Raw genomic sequence first — 25,087 nt, forward strand, 5'->3', positions numbered from 1 at the left:
TGCATTCATATTGCATTTTCAAATGACATAATCTTACCTGTCGTGTGTAGGAATATTTTAAGTGCAAAAAGGAAAAAAAAAAATGAATGAAAGGAAATAGTTTGCATTCTTTCATTTTAATTAGTAGCTTCTAATTGAAAATGAACAGGTTAAAATCAATTTAAATTTTGGAGAACTTTTAATTTTGTAATATAGTCCAGAGTTTAAGGTAAAAATATCCCCCACCTGCAAATAAAGATTGCAGTTGAATGAAGGCAAAATGATTTTAAAGAATTTTAACATAGTTTGGACATATGTTTGTGATTATTAAAGGTAACAAAAGTTGTTTTATTTCAAAGCTGGGTAGCCTTTACTAAAAATCATTTGACATGTTGTAAAATAGTGGATTTGTTTGTATATATTTTCAGTCAGACCCATTTGATAATAATCAGTATAAAGTTAACAAATCAATTTATCTCTTAATTCAAATCTTTTTTTTTTTAATGATTGAATTTTGATCCGTACAGTAAATTTTATAGTTGTGAAAAATGTATTACATAGTTTAAATCTTAGAACTCCGGTTTTATTGAACTGGTATTAATTTTGTGACCATTATCGTTATACCACATGATATTGACAATTGTGAGGTCCTGATTTATAGTCTGTTGATGACATGGGGAAATTATACCCTTAGTACAGATAATAGGAAAATGAGGTGCAAATTGATACTTCAAGACCATACTTTAATGGACTTGTTGATATTGAAGGGGATGTGTTAGTGTTGAATGAAGTAATACCAATTATAGAAGAAAGAGTATAGAAACCTTATAATACAGGTATATATGTAGCCTGGCCAGGTTAACTGTCAACATACTAGTACAGTATGTATTTTCTTTATAAAATTTAAGACAAATAAATTTACTATTTTTACTAAATTGTCTGAAAAAGATTATTTATCAGTTAATTGTTTCAAAAACTGTTTATTAGAAGCAAACATTTTCCTGTACTGTCTGTATAATAAAACACCTCTATTTACTGGCTATGAGGACTATAGTAAAGTTTTTGACCTCATAGGCGGTAAATAAGTGTATACTATTTTTGAAAAAAAAAGAGTTATGTGATTGTGAATGTTGCCTCTGCAGAATATTTGGCAAGCTGGCAATTTTATATGATCAACTTCTCCTTAGGTTTTCAACCCAGAGCCTTCAAACTTTTTAAAGTACTTGTATATACATGGAGAATGTGTGTCTCACTTTGAGTACACCTTTTAAGGATTTTTGTCTCTCCTGCTACGAAAGTGACGGAAAGCGAGATATTGGGATTGCTTTTCTGGCGACAGCTGCAACGACAGCGTCAACAATTGTAGTTTTCTGCTTAAGTTAGTTTGATAGGAACTACTTGTGATAGATCATTGATATTTAATATAAACTTGCATTACTATCGGTACATAACAGTTTGATGACTTTTTTCAAGCCCTGCCCGCTAGATCATGGTCCAGCGACTTTGAATTAACTAGCAATTTTCAATGTTAAATTTTCTGCTTAAGTTATTTTGATAGGATCTACTTGTGATAGATCAATGATATTTTGTATGAAGTCGCATTAATATCTGTACATATTAGTTTGACGACTTTTTTGAGGCCCTGCCCCCTAGGTCATGGTCCAGTGACTTTGAATTAATGAGCAATTTTCGATGTATAGTTTTCTGCTTAAGTCAGTTTGATAAGAACTACTTGTGATAAATCAATGATATTTTATATAAAATTGCATTAATATCAGTACATATCAGTTTGACGATTATTTTCATGCCCTGCCCACTAGATAATGGTCCAGCGACTGAATTAATAAACCATGTTGCTGTCCATCAGATTGGTTTTTTTTCTGAATTTTATGCAGACAGGCGAGACATATCTCTTGTGTCAACAGTTTATTGTATATTTTCAAAATGGTGAAACTCCAGCAATATTCTTAATGGAGGGTAACTAACCATTTTGTGTATTCAATGCCTAATTTTCAACCCACAGCTTTCCAAACTTGTTAAAATGTTTGCATTACTTTGTATTTACATTAAGAGAACATTTTCTGTTTTAGCTAATTTCTCCTGGGATACTATAGTTTTCCTCTGTTGTGCAAAGTGCAGAATCATCTTTCTGTACTAGTGTTCAATAAATGCTCCCTTAAGCATATCAAATGCTCCTCTTTATAGCAGCATTAAAGAAACAGGGCCAAGTTACATTATTCTGATAGTCGCAATTTGAAACCAATGCCATATAAACGGATATGACACTGGTAGGAGGATAGCCCATTGAGAATAAAATATTGCTTGAAATCTATATGTACTTAAAAGTTTTTTCACAGATTGTTGAAGTTATATATTATATGAATTGAAGGCAAGCTGGCTAGCTAGGTTATATACATTTTTCATAGAAATTTGGAGAAAGGAGTATGCCCTAGACTTGCTACAATTCCCTTTCTTTTATTTCTTTCTTACTAACTTATATGTTTACTGAAAACTGCCAGTATACTGATTGCCTTTGTCTGCAGATGTCAGTATAATGGTAATCTCTTAGTTGTAGCAGTAAAATTGTTAAAGGGGCAAAATTAAAAAATAAAGAAAATTAGGAAGGGACATGTAGCAAGTCTAAATAGGACCCTGAAGAGAAAGGGATATTAAAAAAGGAATATATGTTGTATAGAGTCTAAATGATGTATAAGAGTGTAAACCATGTTCGAAGTTTAGTGTCATTACAAATCAGATAAAATAGTTTAATCTCCCCAAGGCTATAGAGATGACCAGATATTTTTATTGTTATTGACAAATAATTTACATAAAGTTTTATTTTAATCATGTAAATAAACCTTCCCTGTTGTTTATGTAATAATATTGGGAGTTGATTTTAGAAATACATGCTGTGTTTTTGGCAAAGTTATATTATACTGATATTGGTTAATTTTTTGTAGTAGAATCTTGCAAGTGCATTGATATTCTAAGATAGAGAATATTTACAATTTTTTGTGGCAAAACATTTAAAGTAATAAGAACACCATGTTTAAAGAAGGTTAACATTACAATTTTCTTACAGAAGTGCACTTGTGCAGTTCTGGAGAATATTGCATTCCTGCTATTGACTTGTTCTGTACACATTCTACATATATTTATTTTTCATGCTTGTCATTTTTAAAGGAAGAAGTTTCAATGAGACTCATCTGTGTATGGTAATGTCTCCACTTAACTTACTTATGAAAAAATCCCTGTGAAAACACTATTTGTACATTTGAGTAGTAAGAGGAACACAGGAAATGATAAAAAATAACATCAAAACATTGAAGAGTGTCAAAATGTACCTAACATCAAAGTGTTCAGAAAAAGTTTTTGAATATAAAAGTGTGAAGTATACTCTTGTACCTTATTGCATGAGAGAGCTTACAAGAAATTTTGTATGAAAATTTCTTTTGTAAAATCAAATTTTGTAATTTAATTAAAAGTTTCAAATTTAATGGGCAAGGAGATGAACTGCCTTTCTCTTGTATTTTAATGCTGAGATTGTTTAAATTACGTGTTCTGAAATCATTGCTTCTTCATGTGTATGAAAAAGTGCATGATTCCTATGTTTATGTTTTCTTGTTACAATTTGAGAAGCATGATGTGCATAGGGTAATACAACATGTCATGGAATAAGGTGAATGTTGCATATAGGCCTAGGGTAATTAAACATGTCAAGGAATAAGGTGAATGTTGCATATAGGGTAATTAAACATGTTAAGGAATAAGGTGAATGTTGCAGAAGTTATTTTGTCACTAGTTATTTACTATTAATTTGTAATAGTACATGTTTTTACCCAAGGGCACAGACCAAGAATTTTGTTTATTTACAAAATACAAATGTTGACATTACACAGGTATTCCATATTACCTGGATAAGAACCAGGTGTGGACAGGGGCTAATGAAAGGGGAAACTTGTGTGGATTGTTGATAAGATTTCCTTAGAATAAATAGGTAGCTTCACCTAATTATATAGGTTACGATAGTATACAACTGACCATTTATGATTAGAGATTTAAATGGGGATTTAATCTGTAAGATATGTACAGAGATAAAAGTTTAAATATTGCATGGGAGGAATATATTTAAATGGATGTACTATTAAAATGTTATCAGAACTTTAGAGGTCATTCCCTATTTCACTTTATTTACTTTAGCAGTTGAAGTATTTTACTTCAAGAAAACTTGTATAGTGCCCAAGAATGACTTGATGATGTGTGAATTTATCACCTGACATGTTCCAAAAAGTATTCTTTTTTATAAAAAAAAACTGTTCCTTTCAGATACAACAATTAATTTTATTCATCATAGTCTTCAAGTCTTATCATTACTTATATTAGCTTGCATCCCAATAAACCTGTCTGTTCCCTATTCCCTGCCTATCATTTTCTTTTGCCTCTCAGCTTCTGTTTACCAGAATTTGTAGTGAAGTTTGAATTTTAAAGTCAGCTCAGTTGGATCCGCATGTACAACGGTAACCATATATGGACTGTTGTAATTTGACAATTACATGTATTTGAAATATTCCTTGACACGTGCCTACATTTTGTTATAGCCATGTTGTTTTCAGGTGAATATGTTTTGTTTTGCTCGTGATATTGTGTGACTTTTGTCACAGTGTTTGATTAACCTATTGGTATCTTCTCCACATTTTTACAAGGAATATTTGAGGTACATACATGTAGAACTTTATAAATTAATAATTGAAATAAAACTGTTAACTAACTTTTTCTTGTTTTGATTTCAGGTCGTTACAATGAGAATGATGCACCAGACCTTCTGACAGTCATTGACTCACTAAGTCATCCTGACGACAATGTTAAAGCCAATGCTGCAGCTTATCTCCAACATATATGTTTCCATAATGAGGACAACAAAGCTAAAACAAGGTATACTATCTGCTTAACTTTACTTTTGAATAAATTTTAAATGAAGGATTTTGAAATAAAGATTTGTATTCAGGCTTCAAGTATCTTGAATGTGTTCCTAAATGAAAGAAATTCATTGGAAATTTCTTAGGGGGGGATTATGAGAACATGGGTACATTATCAATATAATACGACATATTTCTGTATGAAAGTCCTAAATGTGTTCTCAGACAAAAGCAGTTCAAAATTTTTTCCTTCTTGAAAAGGTTTGCATTTTTGTTGGAAAAAAAGGATTATGAGAAATGTAGTAAAAATAAATGGATTTCAACAATTTTTGTATGAAGGCTAGATGTATGAATATCTATATTTGTTAGTGTGAAATCTGCAGATGTGAATAACCTTAATGAGTTCTTAGTTGGAAGCAGTTTAAAAATATACATTAGGAACACCTATCCTAATACATCTGGGTTTTTTTCTTTTCTCTCTTTTGAATATAAAAATAAGGAGATATGGTATGATTGCTAATGAGACAACCATCCACCAAAGTTCAAATGAAGTGGATGTAAGCAATTATAGGCAACTATGGCCTTCAACAATGAAAAGGGGCCTTGGTGGCCGAGTGGTCTAAGTAGTTACTACTGTAATCACTAGCCAGTCAACACTGAGGTTGTAAGTTCGAACCCCGCTCGTGCGGGTGCACTCGACTCCAATCTTTATTGACTAGGATTATGTTTCCTATCGAAGGTCGTGGTTTTCTCCAGGCACTCCGGCTTCCTCCACCAATAAAAACTGGCCGCCACGAAATAGCCCAAAAGCAGTGCTTAAAAGTGGCATTAACAAAACAGGGATTATTACCATAAAAAGCATGATCTAGACAGATACAGGTTCTGGAGGAACAAAAGCACATCACTTATAGATGATGCAAAAAACAAATTTTATAAAACATCTATTGAACAGGCTAAAAATCCAAAAGAATTATGGAAATATGTCAAGGGGCTCAACCAAACTAAAAGTTCTCCTTTTCCATCACAACTTAAGATACACAATGGTGTTATCACAGAAACTCAGCATATAGTTGATGCTTTTAACAAACATTTTATAAATATTGCCCCGAAAGATAGCCTATCAACATCTAAATCATACAAATTTGATAGTAATAAGATTTATGAGGAGGTAGCAGCAAAAGTACCTCAAGATACTTGGTTTTACATCCCCTTGATTATAGTTGCAGAAGTTAAGGACTGCCTTAGCAATTTAAATGTTGCAAAAGCTACAGGCATTGATCAGATCAGTCCTCACATACTTAAACTATCATCAGAAGTTATTTCACTGTCAATAGCTTATATTATAAATAGGAGTATCACTGCTGGTATATTTCCTTCTGAGCTTAAAAATGCCTGTGTCATGCCAAGTCATAAAAAGGGTCCTAAAGATACTGTCGACAACTATAGACCAGTATCTATTTTGCCTACTCTTTCAAAGATTTTTGAAAAGCATGTCTGCAAACACCTATACCGATACCTATTAAAATATAAGCTCCTTCATGCAAGTCAGTCTGGATTTAGAAGCCACCACTCTTGTCACACTGCTTTACTAAAACTTATTGATCAGTGGTTGAAAGCCATTGATGATGGAGAAATTATAGGTATTATCTTCCTAGATTTTAAAAAAGCATTTGATCTGGTAGATCACATTATCCTTCTTCAAAAACTGCAGTGCTACAAAATTTCAAATTTATCATGTAACTGGTTTAAATCATATCTATCTCATAGATTCCAACAAGTTGAAAATGGGACAATCAAGTCAAGGGCACTAGAAATAAAATCTGGAGTACCTCGGGGCTCCATATTAGACCCCCTTTTATTTTTATTGTTCATTAATGATTTGCCCCTTCATATAACCTCAGCTCAAGCAGACCTCTATGCAGATGATACTACCATTCACTGCACAGGTCGTAGTCTCAATACCATCCAGGACAGCATTACAAATGATTTAGACAGAATTGAAGAATGGTGCAAGGGAAATAAGATGTATATAAATCCAACAAAAACTACATCTATGGTTATTGGTTCTAGACAGAAACTAGCAAAAACAGACCATGTTCTTAATTTGACTGTTGGTAACTCCCACATTAGAGATGTTAATGGCGAAAAGCTCCTAGGTGTTTTTATTGATGAAAATCTTGAGTGGACAGCCCAAATTGACACTTTGTGCACAAAAATCAGTACCAGGCTAAATCTTTTGTCTAGGATAAAGAAATCCCTCCCCCTGGAAACACGGAAGTTATACTTTAATGGTTATCTTCTCCCTATTTTGGATTACTGTTGTACAATTTGGGGAAACACCAGTGACCAAAATACAAATAGATTAGATAAACTTCAAAAACGAGCAGCTAGAATTATTCTTGAACTTCCTTATGATACCCCATCTAATACAATGTTTAAAAAATATCATGGCTTCGATTTAATGATCGTGTAATTTACCACAAGGCCTTATATGTTCATAAATGTTTATATGGATCTGTCCCAGAATATTTGTCTAACAAAATCTCCTATGTTACAAATAAAAATGGAATGCAACTTAGATCAAATACTACCCAATTACTTAATATACCAAAGGCAAGAACAAACACATTTAGAAGATCTTTTTCATTTTCTGGCCTAACTTTATGGAATAAACTACCAGAAGCACTAAGACACATGTCAAACATAAATACTTTTAAAACAAACTGCTTTAAGTTTTTACTTGAAAATCCAGGAATTATTTAAACGATTATGTATCAATTTTGATTATGTTTTCTTATGTTTATCTTTGTTATGAAGAAATTGTGTGATGCATTGTGAGTGGAGTGTGAGGGCCTCAAGGGAGAATAGTGTTTGTACTAATTGAGCATACCCTCTTGAAGTAAAGATTATTATTATTATTATTATTAAAACACCAAAAATCAAATCAAATCAACTCTTTCCCTTTTCTGTACAACATTTTTCATTATTTGATGTGTTGAAATAACTATTTCCATTATAGGGGGATGAATGGTATCCCACCATTGGTAGAATTATTGAGGAATGATTACCCAGAAGTTCAGAAGAATGCACTGGGAGCATTGAAGAATATGTCATATGGTGGAAAGACAGAAAATAAAGTAAGACGCTGAAATCAACAAACAACATAAGTCAGTTTATCTGTTTGTGATCATTTAAGATGATTTAACTTGAGCAGAGGGAGATTTTGATAAATATAAGACAACTAAAGTACTAATAAAAATGAATTGGATGTATTTCATTTTAAATGGCAAACATGTAACAACTCACTATTTAATTCAACACCATTGGTAACAAATTAATATATATGAATAAATGAAAAAACTATAAACGATTTATGGGACAGTATAAAGTAGGCTGAGGAGCTTAGAAACTTGGCCTTGGGATTTGTAAAAGACATTAATCAGTCAAAAGATAAAATAAACATGCTTTTTTACATGAAGGAAAAGGAAGAGGTATGGGAAATAATATCACAAAATAATCTAATGATAAACATTTAAAATAAAAAACACATTTATTGATTTTACAAAACAACAATCTCATAAAATACATATAAAAATAAAAGCACATTTAATGATGTTTTTCATGTTGACAATAATAGCAAGGTTTGCTATTGATCAGCCTTTTTATTTTCTTCTTTACCCTAAATGGTTAGATTTAATCCAAATTGCAAATGTTTTTTGCTGTTCAGTATGAATTTTATAAATTTATAATTTTGAATTGATGTACATTACAGAAAGCAATAGAGAATGCTGGAGGAATCACAGCACTAATCAGATTGTTACGGAAAACACAAGAGAATGAAGTGCGAGAATTAGTAACAGGAATTCTATGGAATCTATCCTCTTGTGAGGTATGTTTTTGGAAGAAAAATTCTTAACAACACATGCTTACCTGTAACATATCACAATAACAAAAATGTATCAAATAAAAAGCATACAAACAAATAAAAACAGAAGAATTAAAAAAACACCAAAAAATAAAATGCTCAACAAATTGCATCTATATATATCAAGCTTGCAAACAAAAGGAAATGCATAGTTCCCATAGATTTTTGTCTGACATTATCTTTTTGTAAACTCTTGAACCCTTGATACAAGAATAATTGTAAATTTTAAGATTTATTGAGTCCATTGAAGATCGTGATGAAAACAACTTTTAGATGTTTTCAGACAAATTTATTAATTGTATCTTGGCTGTTTTCTCTATTAAATTTGAGTTAGTTAACTCTATTATTTTGAAATTTTGTATATCTGTGTTGTGGTTTTTAAAGCCTCAAGGTTCGTTTTTTTGAAACTCCTTTAATTTTATTCTTAGTCGAGAGTTTAATTTTATTATGAATAAGTATTGGATAAAGGGAAATAACTCAAGCAAACATGGAAGTCAAAATGTTTTCTTCTATCAAGATATTATTTAATCAGAAATAGGATCACTTGCAATGACTTGATTAACAATATAATGTTACAAAGAATTTAATAAGGAATGATAGCATGTACAGCTTAACAAGCATTAAAATATCATGTAGAAAAGATATGTTCATCAAAAGAAGGAAGAAAAATACGGGAGATACCATTAGCTTTAATATAAAAAAAGAATTTCCCCTTACACTATGAATTATATCTTGTGACAGGATTTAAAGGAAAAGATAATTCAGGAAGGCTTGGCTGATATAGTGAGTAGAATCATTGTACCTTACTCTGGATGGGAGAAACGTGGCACTATGGAGGAACAAACAACAGATTCATTCTTAACTACAGTTTACAGGAATGCTACAGGAATAATTAGGTATGTATAGATGATGATATCACAGCAGTTTAAAACACAAGATATATATACACTGATTAGGAACTTAAAATGAAAGGGATTTGGTATATTCCAAATGAGACACCTATTAACTGACGTGAACACAAATATCTAAAGATCTAGGTGGAAGTACAGCTTTCAATAGTGGAAATAAAGACTTACCATAAGGTTAGTCATAGCATGATATACCTAGTAAACTGGATTACCTTTGTATTTTGTGTTTTTCGTTTCTTTTAAAATTTATCATCATGATCTTAAATTGATATATTGAGCTCCATCCAAATCATCCTATTTGATCATGTGTGTACAGTTATATATGTATATCATACATATACATTATTTAGCAAACATTTGTGGATTTGAACTACAACATTCTACAGAGTCTCAACACTAATGAAACTGACCTGATCTGGACATTTGAAATAGCTTGTTATTTAGTATAATTAATCTATAAATTTGGAATGTATAAAATCTGTAAGAAAGGCCATCAATGCAGATCCGATTTAGATCAAGTATTGGAAGATTCAATGAAAAGGTATTTTGCCATTTTAAAAATTTTCTATTTTTGTTTTTTTCAGGAATTTAAGTTCTGCTGGAAAAAATGATGAACGAACTGATAAAGGATATAATGTGAGGACACGATTACGTGAATGTTCAAAACTTGTAAATTGTTTAATATATACATTAGATATTTCATTACGTTTCCATGACAAAGAAAATAAACCAGTTGAAAACTGTACATGTGCATTAAGGAACTTATCATATAGAATTCAAGAAGTGTCAGAAAAGGATTTTTATAAGAAAAGGACTCAAACACTTAAACGTATGCAAAAACCACCTAATAAAAAAGGTAAGTAATTATTTTATCTTATTGATATTTGTGTTGCAAAGATGGAAATAAAAGAATTCAAGTGGTAGCCTAGCCAATTTTTTTATTGCCTAGTGTTATAGGATCAATGAAAAAAAAAAAAACTGAAAAAAACAGTAAGCCAGCTCAAATTTTACCACTGTTATTTAGCATTCCTGGTTTTGGATTTGAATTTTGACAATTTTTCTTCCAGTTACAAACATTACAAGGGAGAAACATGCACTTAAACTGTTAAAAACAATATTTTGGAAAAATTGATCATTAGCAACCAATGTCAATCATTGTTGGATCTCTCGACAAACAACATTAACACCAAATAAACTTATAATTGTAGACATGCATATCATTCACACTATGGATTCTATTAGGCCAAATAAAAATATATGTGTGGTTCCAGTTACCCGATCGACCCTAATTTAAAACCCCCGACCATAGAACTTTTTTTTCAATTCTGTAAAATAAATTTTGAACGATCCCATTTTGTGGAATTTGAATTTCAATAATTAAATTCACAGACTTCTTTCATCTGAATTTCCATTAGAAGTATCCACTACGGCTAAAATTGCAACAAATTCTTTTGAGGATGTAACTGGAACCACACACATCTTTTTATTTGGCCTTATGAAAATTTGAATAATTAAATTGACAAAAGACAATTATCTTGTACTCAAAATTTAGATTTTCTAATGAAAATTACATAGGTATAAATTCCACCACTGGATCAAGTGTGTTATGTTATTTCTCCACTCGAGACAGTTAAATTTTAATATTTAAAGCGTGAGGTTTGCCGAGCTTTTTAAATAATTAAAATTTAACTGTTGAGAGTGGAGAAATATCGTAATACACGAGTTATAGTGGTGGAATCTGTTTCTCTAAGGATTTTTAGATGATATCTAAACAAAGTTTATCCTTCCTTTTCAAAGATTTGCAGAAAGTTGTGTTCTTTATATGTTACGTCATCGGGCATGGTCGCCTTTTTTCATGACGTCACAATAGGAAAATCAGAAGTAACCAAGGAAATTTGACGTCATAAGTACATTTCGACCAATCATTTGCGCTGTGAATAAAGTTTTTTCTAGAGATGAGAAACATTTTTCTCACACCGATCGAGAAATGTGAAAAAAGCATGAAAATTAGAGAATAGGATATTAATACCTAAAAACTATTTTTGATAACCATGATAACCCTAAAATATAAATATGATTAATAAGGTATACAAAAACACAAACATATATTTTAAAAATGTCTAATTTTTAATTGCTTTTTTGAATTTTAATTCTTTTGTTATGGAATGTAAGATGTCTTGATTTGACAGAATGATTAAATATTTGTAAACAGTAGATTTTCATATATTTCATGGAATTTGAACATGTTGAAGAGTTTTCTTGCATTAAGTATTGCAGAAAACAGATAAAAAATTTAAAATCATGATAAAATTTTAACAAAATTCTGCATTTATACTTATCGGTTAAGTATAGTTTCCGGAATTCACTGAGTGGCAAGGAATTGCAATGGAATAATGTGACAAACAGACATGCAATAAAAATCAGAAAAATTCATAATAGTTATATATTAGCCGTTAAGCACCACTTCCTAAAATATGGAATATACATAAATTAAATGATTTTACCATGCAGTTAAAAATCATCACTTATTTACCGTAAATATATGATAAATCCTTTAAATGTAAGATGTTCTATGTTTATTAAAATTGATTTATTTTGTAGAATCTCCGGGTTGTTTTGGTGGTGGAAATAAGAAAAAACAACAGTCCAGTAAAAATAATGCAAAACAAAAACCAGATGTTAATCAAAAGTAAGTTTTATTAGATAATATTTAATCTTGATAGTTGTGTTTGTACAGGTTGATGTAGATTAGCTGTGTTTATCCATTGCTTGGTAAAGGTCAGTATTGAAAAACAACAGTCACTGGATTTTGCCATACCAAACTTGCTATGATTTGAATGGGAACAGAGTGGACAAAATTCCCAGATGCTCCCCTTTACCCATCTTTAGTGGGCATGTAATTTTTTCTTCAAACATGAATTTAAAGTCAAAATCATCCCTTTAAAAATTTTACGGACACCATCCTGAGATGGTTGACCGTTAAGGAATATCTGTTTCACAGATGGTGACAGATATGTTCCAATTTTCGTAAGCACATCCTTTCCTCTTCTCCTGGAAGGTGACCAACTGAATTAGAATTAACACTGGGTTTGTACTTTCATAAGCAACAAGACGAATGCCACATGTGGAGCAGGATCTGCTTACCCTTCCAGAGCACCATAGATCACCCCCTATTTTTTGGTGTCAGTCTTTAGTTTTCTTTGTCATGTATGTTCTACTTTGTATACTGTTATTTGTCTTATGGTCTTTTTTTGTTTTTTTGCCATATATTATTAGTTTGTTTTTTGACTTATGAGTTTGAATATCCATCCATTTGATATCTTTCATCTTTCTTCTTTAAACATACAGAAGATCGAAAAATGAGTTCAGCTTTTGAAATGTTTTTTTTTTAATACAAAATCTAAGATGAAGTGAGAGATCCACCTGAAATGTAGTGAACATGATATCAACTCGGTATCTGTTCATCCATCAATCTTCCCTAGCCAAAGATGGGGCAGAATCTTAACTCTTGGCTAGCAAAGTTCAGTACTGTTAGCAAATGGAGTGGCTTCATGTCCTTTGGTTCAAGAGGAATTTAAGATGATATTTGGTTACATTTAAGGTCGCCCCAAAAAATACATAATATATGTCTGTTACCTGCCTCGAGTACAAAATTAGGGTCGGTTGGTGGGAATTTTCCCCCTTATTGACAAAATATTGCAAAAATCATGTTTTCACCCAGTTGTATCTTATTTTTACTACACTTCCAGTGATTCACACAAACATGATGGAACTTTTGCAATTTTCAATCAATTTTGGCAAATTTTATCACAAATTTGACTAATAATACACAGAAAATAGGATTCATAGTCTACTCTAACAACACAGTTATTAAATGATTTTAGAAAGGCAATAAAATACAGTATTGTAGGTGATCAAATATAGGGTCAGTCAGGAGGCAGCTGGAAACGACAAATATTTTATTTTGGACTGAGAAAATATCAGTCACAATTAAATCTGTGACAGGAAAAATAAAGTTTATACATTTTCTATGTTTTTGCTGAAACGTAGAATTGTCTGAAAAAAATAATACCAGAGCATAGATTGAAATGAATGTATTTTATGAAAAAAATTATGAAACTAATAAGAAAAATTAAATGATGTGACTTAATACAAAGGAACCAGTTCCAACCTAGCTTTTACTTGTAAGGAATAGACTTGCATATTCTGTATATTTTATCATGACTTCATAATAGTGATAAAAAAATTCAAAAGGAGGTCATCACTTACTAAAAAAACATTTGTACCAAAAAATAGAAAATTTGACAAAAAAATAAATAAGAATGGAAAAAAATGTGACTGAACGATTGCTACCAAATTTAGGTTACAATGTAGATCAAATCTTTAATGATTCTCTTTTCAATCCAGTCTGCTGAAATAATGGGAGCTCCTACAATAGTAAGCACCAATTCATAATAGTGATAAAAAAAAACAAAAGGAGGTCATCACTTACTAAAAAAAACATTTGTACCAAAAAATAGAAAATTTGACAAAAAAATAAATAAGAATGGAAAAAAATGTGACTGAACGATTGCTACCAAATTTAGGTTACAATGTAGATCAAATCTTTAATGATTCTCTTTTCAATCCAGTCTGCTGAAATAATGGGAGCTCCCATAATAGTAAGCACCAATTCATAATAGTGATAAAAAAATTCAAAAGGAGGTCATCACTTACTAAAAAAACATTTGTACCAAAAAATACAAAATTTGACAAAAAAATAAATAAGAATGGAAAAAAATGTGACTGAACGATTGCTACCAAATTTAGGTTACAATGTAGATCAAATCTTTAATGATTCTCTTTTCAATCCAGTCTGCTGAAATAATGGGAGCTCCCACAATAGTAAGCACCAATTCTCAGGTTTGATTGGTTTTAAGATGAAATAAATGATTTTTGAAAATCTAGTATAAGGGTTGGAATAATTGCTTCTAAACTAAATTAGATAAAGTAGTCTTCGAAGTTGACATTGTGCATTAAATCTATATGAACAATACAGCCTCTTTAGAGACTCTGGTTGATGAAAATTCTAACAAACAAACACAAATTCTTGTATATAGCAAGAACATGAAGAAGAAACTTATTGAAGGGAGGGGCTAAAAATCTTTTCAGAATTTACCTTCGAGACAGAAGCTTACATCATATGTATAGTACAATTTTGATTAAAAAATTTTGAAAAAAAAACAATGTTAAGTACTAATTTATTTTGTTTGTATGGATCTTACAAATATGTACAGAAAATAATCTCCAGTCTTACAGTATTGTTTAGTGTAAACCATATTAAGAATCCATGAACAAAATTTGAGTTTCATTTCCATAGATGGAACAGGAAGGGACATTATGCATTGAAAATTTTTACTCTGCATTAATTTGTAACTAGTATCTAGTAGAGAAATTTGATTTTGTTTTATTGCAGTGGTATCCCTGCTTTACCGCAGAATGCTACAGAGTACCAGGGACTCTGGAACGCCCATGTAATAAAGTTATATCTTGGTATATTAGAGAATGGGTCCAACCCAGTAACAGTAGAGGCAGCAGCTGGAGCCATACAGAACCTCACAGCATGTTTCTGGAGTGTAAGCAAATATATGTCTAAGAGTCTTTCTTCACAGGGTATTTTCAGACATGGGTTTCAATAAGTGAAGTCTTACCTCATGTGTGCCCTTGTGTTGAAATAAGAAGTGCAAGTCTGATTTACAAATAATTTGAGCAAAAAAAAAAAAAAATAATAACGGTGTGACTTTATTAAACCTATATCTAGTAGCTAAAGATACTTGTTGATATTTGTTGACTCTTGATTAGGCTCAATATTTTTGAGATGCTCATACTTGTAGATTCTTTGAGATGAACATGTACTAAGGGTAGTTCTTTTGAAACATACAGATACCCAGGAAGGCACTTTGAAAGTAGGCAACGATCTATAGAGGCAATTTTAAGTTTTCTCTTACATGTTTTGTACAAAATAACACCTAGATGGAATTTCGAAGTGCCTTGCCTGGGTCCCACTTATGCTGTTTTAGAACAGCCCTAAGCAAAATACTTTTTATTTGGATACATTAATTTAGTTGCAAATGATCACAAACCTGAAACGAATAATACTCACAACAAGAACTTTTTCACACACAAAAATTGATATCCATGAAATTAATAAATTCATTTGAATCCCATTTTCATTGTTTTATTTGATTGACATTTTGTATTTTAGTATGCAGAAGATGTGCGAGCATGGGTACGGAAGGAGAAAGGATTACCATTCTTTGTAGACTTATTGACACAAGACCGAGATAGTATAGTATGTCATGTGGCCTTAGCACTTAGAAACTTGGCCATTGATGAGAAAAATAAAACATTAATAGGTAGGTTATTCCTCAAATACAAATACTGTAAAATTAAACAAACCTATTGCAGAAAGAATTTTTTTTAACAATGAAACTGATCTCTAGAGTGATGGAGTCTTTAAGATTTGTGTTAAATGGTGTTTTTATTATCTCATTATGGATTAATCTGTCATTAACAGAATGGATATAAGTTTGATGTACAAGAGACATTTATACTTGGACAATGTTTGAATGATTATACATCAAAATTTCCTTTTGATAAACTTCAATTAACAATATTTTGAAATAAGCCAAAAGTTTACGCCTTTTAACAAACTCAATGCTGTCCAGAATCCCATTTTTATAAGTATCATTCTGCATTATTACCTATTGTGCATTACATTTTTGTTTTTTAATCAACAAATATTAATGTGATGGAAATGCATGTACATATGTGATGAAAGGGAATTAAATTGAACCTTTTATTTTACAGGAACATATGCAATGAAGCAGTTAGTCAGCAGATTACCACAGGAGAGAAGTGCTGATGCAGTCTCTGATCCAACAGTATCAGCCATACTTGTCACACTTCTAGAAATTGTTACATGTGATGAAAATTTCGCTAAGTAAGTTGTTCTGGGAAAAGATTATGTTAGGTAGACATGTGTGCATTATATTAATATATTTGCTAAGGTAATAGAACTTGTACTTTAATGAAGTTCTATTTTATTCAGCAAACTTTCACATATGCATGTTACTTTGTGCAGGAAACTATCAAATATGTATATATCACCAAGATGTTTGGTATACAGAAGTTATGGGGAGTTGGCATCTTTATTTTTGTTGGAATATGCTTAGTTTTAAAGGGATTTATTAATTTATTTGTTAAAAATTTAGCGATTATTTAAAAAAAATATTTACTTCTAAAAAGAGGAATATAATATGTAGAGCTGATAAGTGTTGAAGTTGACCATTTTGTTGGATTAGATTTGTTCAGTTGTATTTATTCCAATTCTGATCTAAAATGTATGTGTTACAAAGATTATAGTTAACTTATTCCCTCTAGAAATGTGAACAGATATCCAAAACAGTTCAATTGATTTGCAAGTACATGTCTGATTTTTCTTAGTGTGACATAATTATGACAGTAATGATTGTAATAATAAGTACATGGAATGATATATATATATATATAGATTTTTTTATAACTTTCAGAACATTGGTTGAAGCTAATGGTTTACCTAGGATCAAGTTTGTAAAATTTGTTAATGGAAAATATTCTCGTAAAACCAAAGAAAATGCCAAAAAGGTAAAAACACTATCGAGATTATTATTTTGCAACACACATAGATTCATCTGTAATTTATTATGGTTTTAATCTTTTAAGTATTTACAAATTTTATTCAATATTTAACATTGTTAATTCCAGGAAATGTATGGTGATAGTGCATTTCTTATTCTGTTAAATAAATCTTTTCTGATTAAAATTAAATGAATTGAGAAAAATAGATAGGTTATCTCCCATAGACCAGAAGTAGTGCAAACTTTTATGAAGACTGAACACTTACTCTATCATATCTGGCCTATTAAGTCTTTTTTTTTTTTAACCCAGTCTGTGATGAAATAGGCTACCAGTAATATATTTAGTTACCCTAATTTTCAATCATAGCTGCTAAGTGTCTTCTGTATAATAGAGTAAGCTCCCCTCCTAGTATGTTTATGATACAGACTGTTATAGATTTATTTATACATGTAATATATGAAATATTTGTCTGTAAGATAATATTTGTCATCACTGAAGTGGCTGTTAAGTGTTGATAAGAACCTGCTTAATGAAGAATTCACGTCTGAGAAATGTTTTAATTGATTGTGAAAAAAAGTTATATATAGAAATAAGATGTTGTATGATTGCCAATAAGACAACTATCCTCTAGAAATTGAATGATATGGATATAAAAATATATTTGTGGTTTTCAGTTACTAGATTCTATGTGGGAATTTAAGAGCCTAACACCAGTTTACGCAATGCAGGGAATAACAGAAAGTGATGTTAAAGCAGGCTGTGCTCCTGGCAGGTAGGATATGAAAAATAAAAGGCATTATTTTTGTGGAAAGACTTTTTTGCTATTTCCAATCAATCATGCTTTAGTAATTCATTGAATTGATTTGTTTGGTTGTATCCAAAATCAAGAATTTTTGTCGCAAAAGCGAGACATAGCGATCCTACATTCCGTCAGCGGCGGCTGCAGCGTCCACAAATATTCACTCTGTGGTTAAAGTTTTTGAAATTTTAATAACTTTCTTAAACTGTCCTGGATTTGTACCAAACTTGGACAGAAGCTTGTTTATGATCATAAGATAGTATCCAGAAGTAAAGTTTGTTAAAAAAAAAAAATCCTGTTTATCTGTATTTTACCTATAAATGGACTTAGTTTTTCTGCCAGTTAACATTACATTCACTCTGTGGTTAAAGTTTTAAAAATTTTAATAACTTTCTTAAACTATCCTAGATTTGTACCAAACTTGGACAGAAGCTTGTTTATGATCAAAAGCTAGTATCTAGAAGGAAATTTTGTAAAAATATATTTCCTGTTTTTGCGTATATTACTTATAAATGGACATAGTTTTTCCTCAAGTTAACATTATATACAGACTGCAGTTAAAGTTTTTAAAACATTTATTAGATTCATAAACCATCCTGGATTTTTACCAAGGTTGGACAGAAGCTTCTTATTTATATATTTCATTCACTGTAAATCTATTATGTGCATTCCCCTATCACACTGAAAACATAGACAACAGCAAAAGTAGGCGAGACACTGGGTTCTGCGGAACCCTTACAAATTTTTATTATGATAAATAGTTGAATATTGTTAATTGATTTGAGATTTTAAACTTTGAGAAAGGAATTTGAATACCAGGTTGTAGCAAAAATTTCAATATATAGAATTTGATATTAGAGAATTGATATAAGTCAGAATTTCAGATAGATATTAAGCATAGCAGCCAAAGAGAGATAATTCACAATTTTTTTTTTGTTGGTACACCTAACTGGAAATAAAAATCAGAACAAATCCCATAGGCTGAAGTAACATAAAATGTACATATGATTAGTTGTGTTGTTCTTTTAATGAGAGAGATTATCTGTTTCCTCCAGAAAAATCTAAATTCTGTCTCTTAGTATGTCTGGACTTAACATTGCTACAATTAGGCTTAGAAGTCCATAGCTAATCTCTGTTATGGCATATTAATATACAGATTTATTGATTCAGAAGGGGCAAATTTCAAATTATTGATTCAAATTGTTAAAGATTAGTGTGAAGTAGTATTGAGATAGTTAGTGTGAAGTAGGATTGATATCAATATTACCCACAAGTTCTTTATGTTAAAAGTTAAATTATGATTTCAGGGAACCAGATAGAATCGGTATTACTAGTACGACACCTTATAACACCCTAGGACGTCCTCAAGGCAGTCAAGGTTATGATGATAACACAATATCTGCAGGGAGGTTACCAGCATATAAAAGTAACATGAATGGTAGAATGGATGGAACTATGGTCCATGGACATAGCAATCCTGCCATGAATATGGAGCCTGGTGAGTGTTTCATTGTCAGTAACTATGAGGTGGCAAATGGCATAACAATGTTTAAATCATGCTGTTGACTTTCTCTTTGAATTATTTCACAACTTGTCATGACAGACTTTTTATAGCTGACTATTAGTATGGGTTTAGGCAAATATTTGCACTTTGTTTAAATACATTTAAACATGCAACTTTAAAAATCATCACAAGACGGAAAGATTTGTTGAATATCAAATATTCTTTTAAACCCTATTATAATTTGTATAAAATTACTGTTTTATTGCATAGTTTCTGTGATACTTCTAATTTATTGGGTTTATTTTGAATTGTAGAGCGATATCAACATGGAGGCAGCAGACAGAGAGGGGTGAGTATTTTTTCATAGGTTCAAAGTAAAAGAATAAGGCTCCGTGTTGAAGACCGTACTTTGACCTATAATGGTTTACTTTTACAAATTGTGACTTGGATGAAGAGTTGTCTCATTGGCACTCATACCACATCTTCTTATATCTATTGGTTGTAATTAATTGTCATAATACAGACTAAGGCTTAAAATTAAATTATTTTCAACACTCTTATAATGTAACTGACAACATTATTATTGGAAAAAAGGGGTGTAAATTCAAAATTAACAATTCTCCAGTTTACTTCTGAATTCCTAATGAATTGTATGGAAATGCTATCTATAAGTATGCATGTAGGAATTTTTAATGTGATATACTGATACCTTAACACTGTGCTTGTTGTTAGGCAGGGTAAATAGATATTGGTCAACTCTATTGATTGATGGCTGCTTCAAAACCATCAGGCAAATATTAAATGCATATTCAGGAAGATAACAAATAATGTACAAGACTGACGCACTTAGTCAGATTTGAAGCTGCTAGCTAACAAGGTGACATTCCTCTGAAAAACACAAAACCCTACCCCAACACTTTATCTGGACTCTGAGCTGACTAGTCTGCTCTTACTTCTAAATATCACAAGCTTGGTGGAGATGCAGCAAAAACCATATTTTAAGTCTTTGATATGGCCATAATGGGGAATGAACACCCATGACCTACCACTATCAAAAAAGATTACTACACCACTGAGTCAGTTTTGGTTAACTTGTATCTTTGTGTCTCTCCCATATCCTATCTTATTTTAAGTTACAACCAACTGTGTATTGTTTGAGGTAGGAATTCAGTTCAACATGCAATGTGTCTCTAAATTTACATTGTATACCTTCAGATGGATGAGATCCCAATGACTGATTTAGGACCAAGTTACGCTCCTATTGAAGAACAACACAACAGACGAAATAAGCCACCAGTAGGTGGTGTTCCTCTTTTCCCTAATCTACAACCAGCAGTAAGTCTTTTAATACAGTTAAGACAGTTAACATACAGTCATGTGTATGCAGCATGTGCATTATTTATCTATTCTTTAAAGTTATAATATCAAAATAACTCGTAATATACAAAATTTAGTTAAAAAAACTATTTCTGCAAATAAATATCATTGAGGTGGATTAAGCTGTTACTGCGGTAAATTCTGTCATTGTTTTAGTGACGTGACCTTTCTTGTCTTAAGAATAAATTATCTATAAACAGCACTGGAATTTGATGTCATTAAAAAAATTCCTCTAAAATTTTGTGTCTAAAATGTCCAGATTAGATGATTAATTATACAAACAATATGTAAGTTTATAAGAAATATAACCAAATATAAAATATTTTCACAAGAAAGCAATGTTTCATCATTTTCTTCTTAAATCTCTGAAAGACAAGAAATGGTCAAAAGATCAGATTTAGACAACAACCATTCACATATCTTTTATTTTGGTTTGCAGAGCCCACAAGACTATCCTTCACATCAACAAGACCGACTTGAACCACAGTCTGGACACGAACCACTTTATGCACAAGTGAAAAAAGGACACAAGCGACCTGAGGATGATATTGTCAGCCCTAACAATGTGATGTTAGAAAGTGGTGGAGGTGGTCCCCCAGGTGGAGCAGATTCTTGGGTGTAGTGCTGTTCAAGGGGAGATAACTGCTGTCATTTGAGAAAAAAGAAACTATTGAAATTGATCTTGCTGGTTTTATTTCCAAAAACTTAAATGATTTAAAACGAAAAAAGATTCAATATGATTAAAAGAAATAACAGATAGAAAATACTATCATATTCATTTTGGAGGGGGAAACAATGGCATTAAATCACAAAAATAGCTGATTTACATGAAAACTAGTGAACTTGAAGATATGGGATGCATATTAAGTATAATGCAATATCTCCTATGTTTTACATAAGATTTCCATAATTTTCAAGAACAACACATAGAAAGTAATGGACTAGCATTTTCTAGTTATTGTATTGTTTAATTTGTCAAACATTGTCAAATGTACAAAACAAAAATTAAGGGAACCCCAAACAGCTTAAATTTTCATATCAGACATGTACAAAGATAGTGTTTTCCATATGATTTATCATAAATTAATCATTCAGAAATTTTTATCAGAATATTTTTAATTTATGAAATATATATATTAACTGCCATGTTTTTTGTAAGAAATTTGGTTTGTGATAATTTTTATATAAATATTATATCTCTACAGAAGGTTGTATATACATATATCTATATTTTTTTGTCTGTGAGACAAGATTTTTAATAGGAACCAGAATAATTTTACCTGACAGATTTTTTTTACATTGTAAACATTTTACTGGTAGAGGTTGTAACAAAAAAGGCGCAGTCTGACTGTTTCTAATCTCTGTTAGATATTTTTTTTATTATTCATAACAGAAATTAACATTTTCCACATAATTTTATGTTTAAAATCATCCTTGGTTATCCATATTGATATATGAGTTCGTGTTATTTGATATTAGTTTATTTATATTTAGTAATCTAGATCTTTTTGTGAACCATTTTGCCTGAAATTGATTATATAGATGTGTCCAAGAGGAAAGAATATTAAACTTGAAATATACATGATCAAAAGCTAGTAGTGCTTGAAGATATTATAAATATGTATTGTAAACTGTGCTACAGTAGTTTTGCCATACATGAGTGTTATCATTATTTTTCTTTAAAACATTTAACTTCTGACATAAAATGTAATATAATTTTTGTAGGTACTAGTTCCATCTTTGGTGTAGAATGGTCAGATTTTAATGGTTGAATAGGATGATTTTCTTAATTTGAAAGTAGACTTGTTAACAGTTTTCCTCCATGCTTCGAAAAAAAGGCAATCGACTTTACTGACCTTAAGAATTAGATATATTGGAAAAGTATTTTGTTTTTATTGATTTATCTTCAAGAAGTGGTCAATGATTGGATTTAATGGAATATCTTTCTTGATAGGTTATTCAACTGTTTTTTCCCCAGAATGAGACATGGATATAAAAACATTCCTGCTAAAAGGAAATTTTTCAACTTCAGTGTTCCATTTGAACCATTTTAGCACTCTCAAGCTTACACATAATCAACTAAAGAATAAAATCATTTTTTTTTTATTTCCAAATTACATATTTCAGCAAAGATCTATCTAAGTGGCATTACTGAATTATACAATACAGTCAACTTTTTGATAATTCATATGAATAAATACATGCATTAAATTTCTGTATTTATAGTACTAAACTGGTTTCTATAAACTTTCATTATCAAATTGGCTCTGTCTGAGATTAATGTTATTGTCATGGATATCATATTTTATAATTCATCACCAGCAATCTCACAATCATGAGTGTATATTCAAAAGTAATAAATGTTCAGCTAATTTCAGGCTCATATGAGACAATTGAGAACACATTTGTATTTATGTTACAATATCGTACACATCACTAAAGGTATTGTTGATAATCATTTCCATTGGGAATTTTGTAAATTTATACATATCATTTCCAATGAAAGTAGCAAATGAGTTTCTTTTCAGAAGCATTTATATATTTTTCTATACATCAGATCCTCTTAATAGGCCAAGAAAAGTAGGAAATACCAAATATATTATGATAAATGCACTTAGCCTAATGTCTCATTATTTTGTATAACATTATGAATCATGAAAACTCTAATTCATTTGTGTTTTATACTGTAACAACTTTTAAAGCATAATTATCATGAAAGTTCATTGTAAATATTGTATTTTTCTGAAGTTTCACTATGACAGACTTAGACAAAGTTTAAATGATGTAAACAAATTATAATGAAGCAGATTTTAAATGTGTATTTAAAACATATACAACAGTTCAAGATTTCTATTGAATTAATATCTTGTTTTGAAAGAAGCTTATTTATACAAGACATTTGTTGTAAAAAGTACGTTAAGAGACATAAAGATTGTTGTAGTATATTAGAGATACAAATTAATTTTTCTAACACAGCAAATGGTATGTAAGCAAAAGTCCATGGTGATAATTTTTGCATTTTTCGGACAGTTAGTTTGTAGCCAGTGTAGAACTTTTTATTAAGTGATTATATTCTGGGAACTTGTTTTTATCTTTAAAGTATCTGAAGAGGTTTCAGTTAATGTCGATGTTTCTAAACTAACAAAAAATATAAGTGATACACATTAGGTTGTGTTCAGGAATTTTCTAAAGATCACAATTGTTAGTCTGAAATCCATTTACTAATTAGAAAAAAATAATATTTTTGATATTTAAAAAAAAAGGGTTTAATTCATTTTGAGTTGAGATATATTTTCCTCCAATACAATGGCTGTTCTCTGTACATTTATTGATATACATTATTAGAATAAACTTAATTCTTCTTCAGACAAATATTTTGCATTGTATAAATATCACAAAATATCAAACATGAGTATGGCTTCTGTCATTATGTAGAATTACATGCATATGAAATAAAACTGAAATGAAATGAATTGTGTGTTCATTTGCAGGAAAACAAACGAAATAATTCAAATTACTGTCAAACCTGCCTTAACGGTCACATCGTTTCATCAGTCACCTGCCTCTTACGATCACTTTCAGACCCTCCCAAACATTTTCTCTATATAATTTAACTCGTTTCAGCTGTCACCTGTCTAATGCAGTCAGTGGTCACCTGCTTTCCGCATGAAATAGTCATTTTAACTTTTAATAACAGTCATTTTAATGTTTTAACTACCAAAATAATTATGAAAAAATCAGTATCGAAGTCAAAATGATTGTCGAAATCCACTTGCAACTGCGATCGCTCAATAGAAGGTGAATTCATGAATTCCCCGTGTTCTACTCCTTTCAAGTTCCATTGAAAACCATATCAACAACCTATTTCTCCACAAATTTAAACATATTTCAATTTTTTTTTCAAATTTACAGCACTGGAATCCGCCACTTTTAGCTCACCTGGCCCAAAGGGCTGTGATCTTTTCTCATCACTTGGCGTCCGTCATCCGTCATCCTGCGTCCATCGTCCTGCGTCCATCG

The 25,087-nt window shown here is 30.8% G+C and overlaps 1 protein-coding gene across 4 annotated transcripts in view; it reads left to right on the plus strand.

Moving 5' to 3' along the window:
- LOC127706850 (catenin delta-2-like) overlaps window positions 1-24,540 on the plus strand; it is a 76,144-nt gene extending 51,604 nt beyond the window's left edge. For all 4 annotated transcript variants that reach the window (XM_052211564.1, XM_052211566.1, XM_052211565.1 and 1 more), the window contains 15 exons: window positions 4,770-4,911; window positions 7,915-8,032; window positions 8,668-8,784; window positions 9,562-9,716; window positions 10,313-10,584; window positions 12,330-12,417; window positions 15,184-15,343; window positions 15,973-16,123; window positions 16,578-16,710; window positions 17,300-17,393; window positions 18,062-18,159; window positions 19,494-19,684; window positions 20,005-20,039; window positions 20,906-21,025; window positions 21,507-24,540. In XM_052211564.1, the coding sequence (XP_052067524.1) occupies window positions 4,770-4,911; window positions 7,915-8,032; window positions 8,668-8,784; window positions 9,562-9,716; window positions 10,313-10,584; window positions 12,330-12,417; window positions 15,184-15,343; window positions 15,973-16,123; window positions 16,578-16,710; window positions 17,300-17,393; window positions 18,062-18,159; window positions 19,494-19,684; window positions 20,005-20,039; window positions 20,906-21,025; window positions 21,507-21,689 (2,057 nt within the window). In that variant the 3' untranslated portion in view covers window positions 21,690-24,540. The remainder of the gene's footprint in view (window positions 1-4,769; window positions 4,912-7,914; window positions 8,033-8,667; window positions 8,785-9,561; window positions 9,717-10,312; window positions 10,585-12,329; window positions 12,418-15,183; window positions 15,344-15,972; window positions 16,124-16,577; window positions 16,711-17,299; window positions 17,394-18,061; window positions 18,160-19,493; window positions 19,685-20,004; window positions 20,040-20,905; window positions 21,026-21,506) is intronic.
- The last annotated feature ends 547 nt before the right edge of the window (window positions 24,541-25,087 follow it).

This window comes from Mytilus californianus, unplaced genomic scaffold (assembly GCF_021869535.1).
Source record: "Mytilus californianus isolate M0D057914Y unplaced genomic scaffold, xbMytCali1.0.p SCAF_6, whole genome shotgun sequence".
NCBI classification, from domain to species: Eukaryota; Metazoa; Mollusca; class Bivalvia; order Mytilida; family Mytilidae; genus Mytilus; species Mytilus californianus.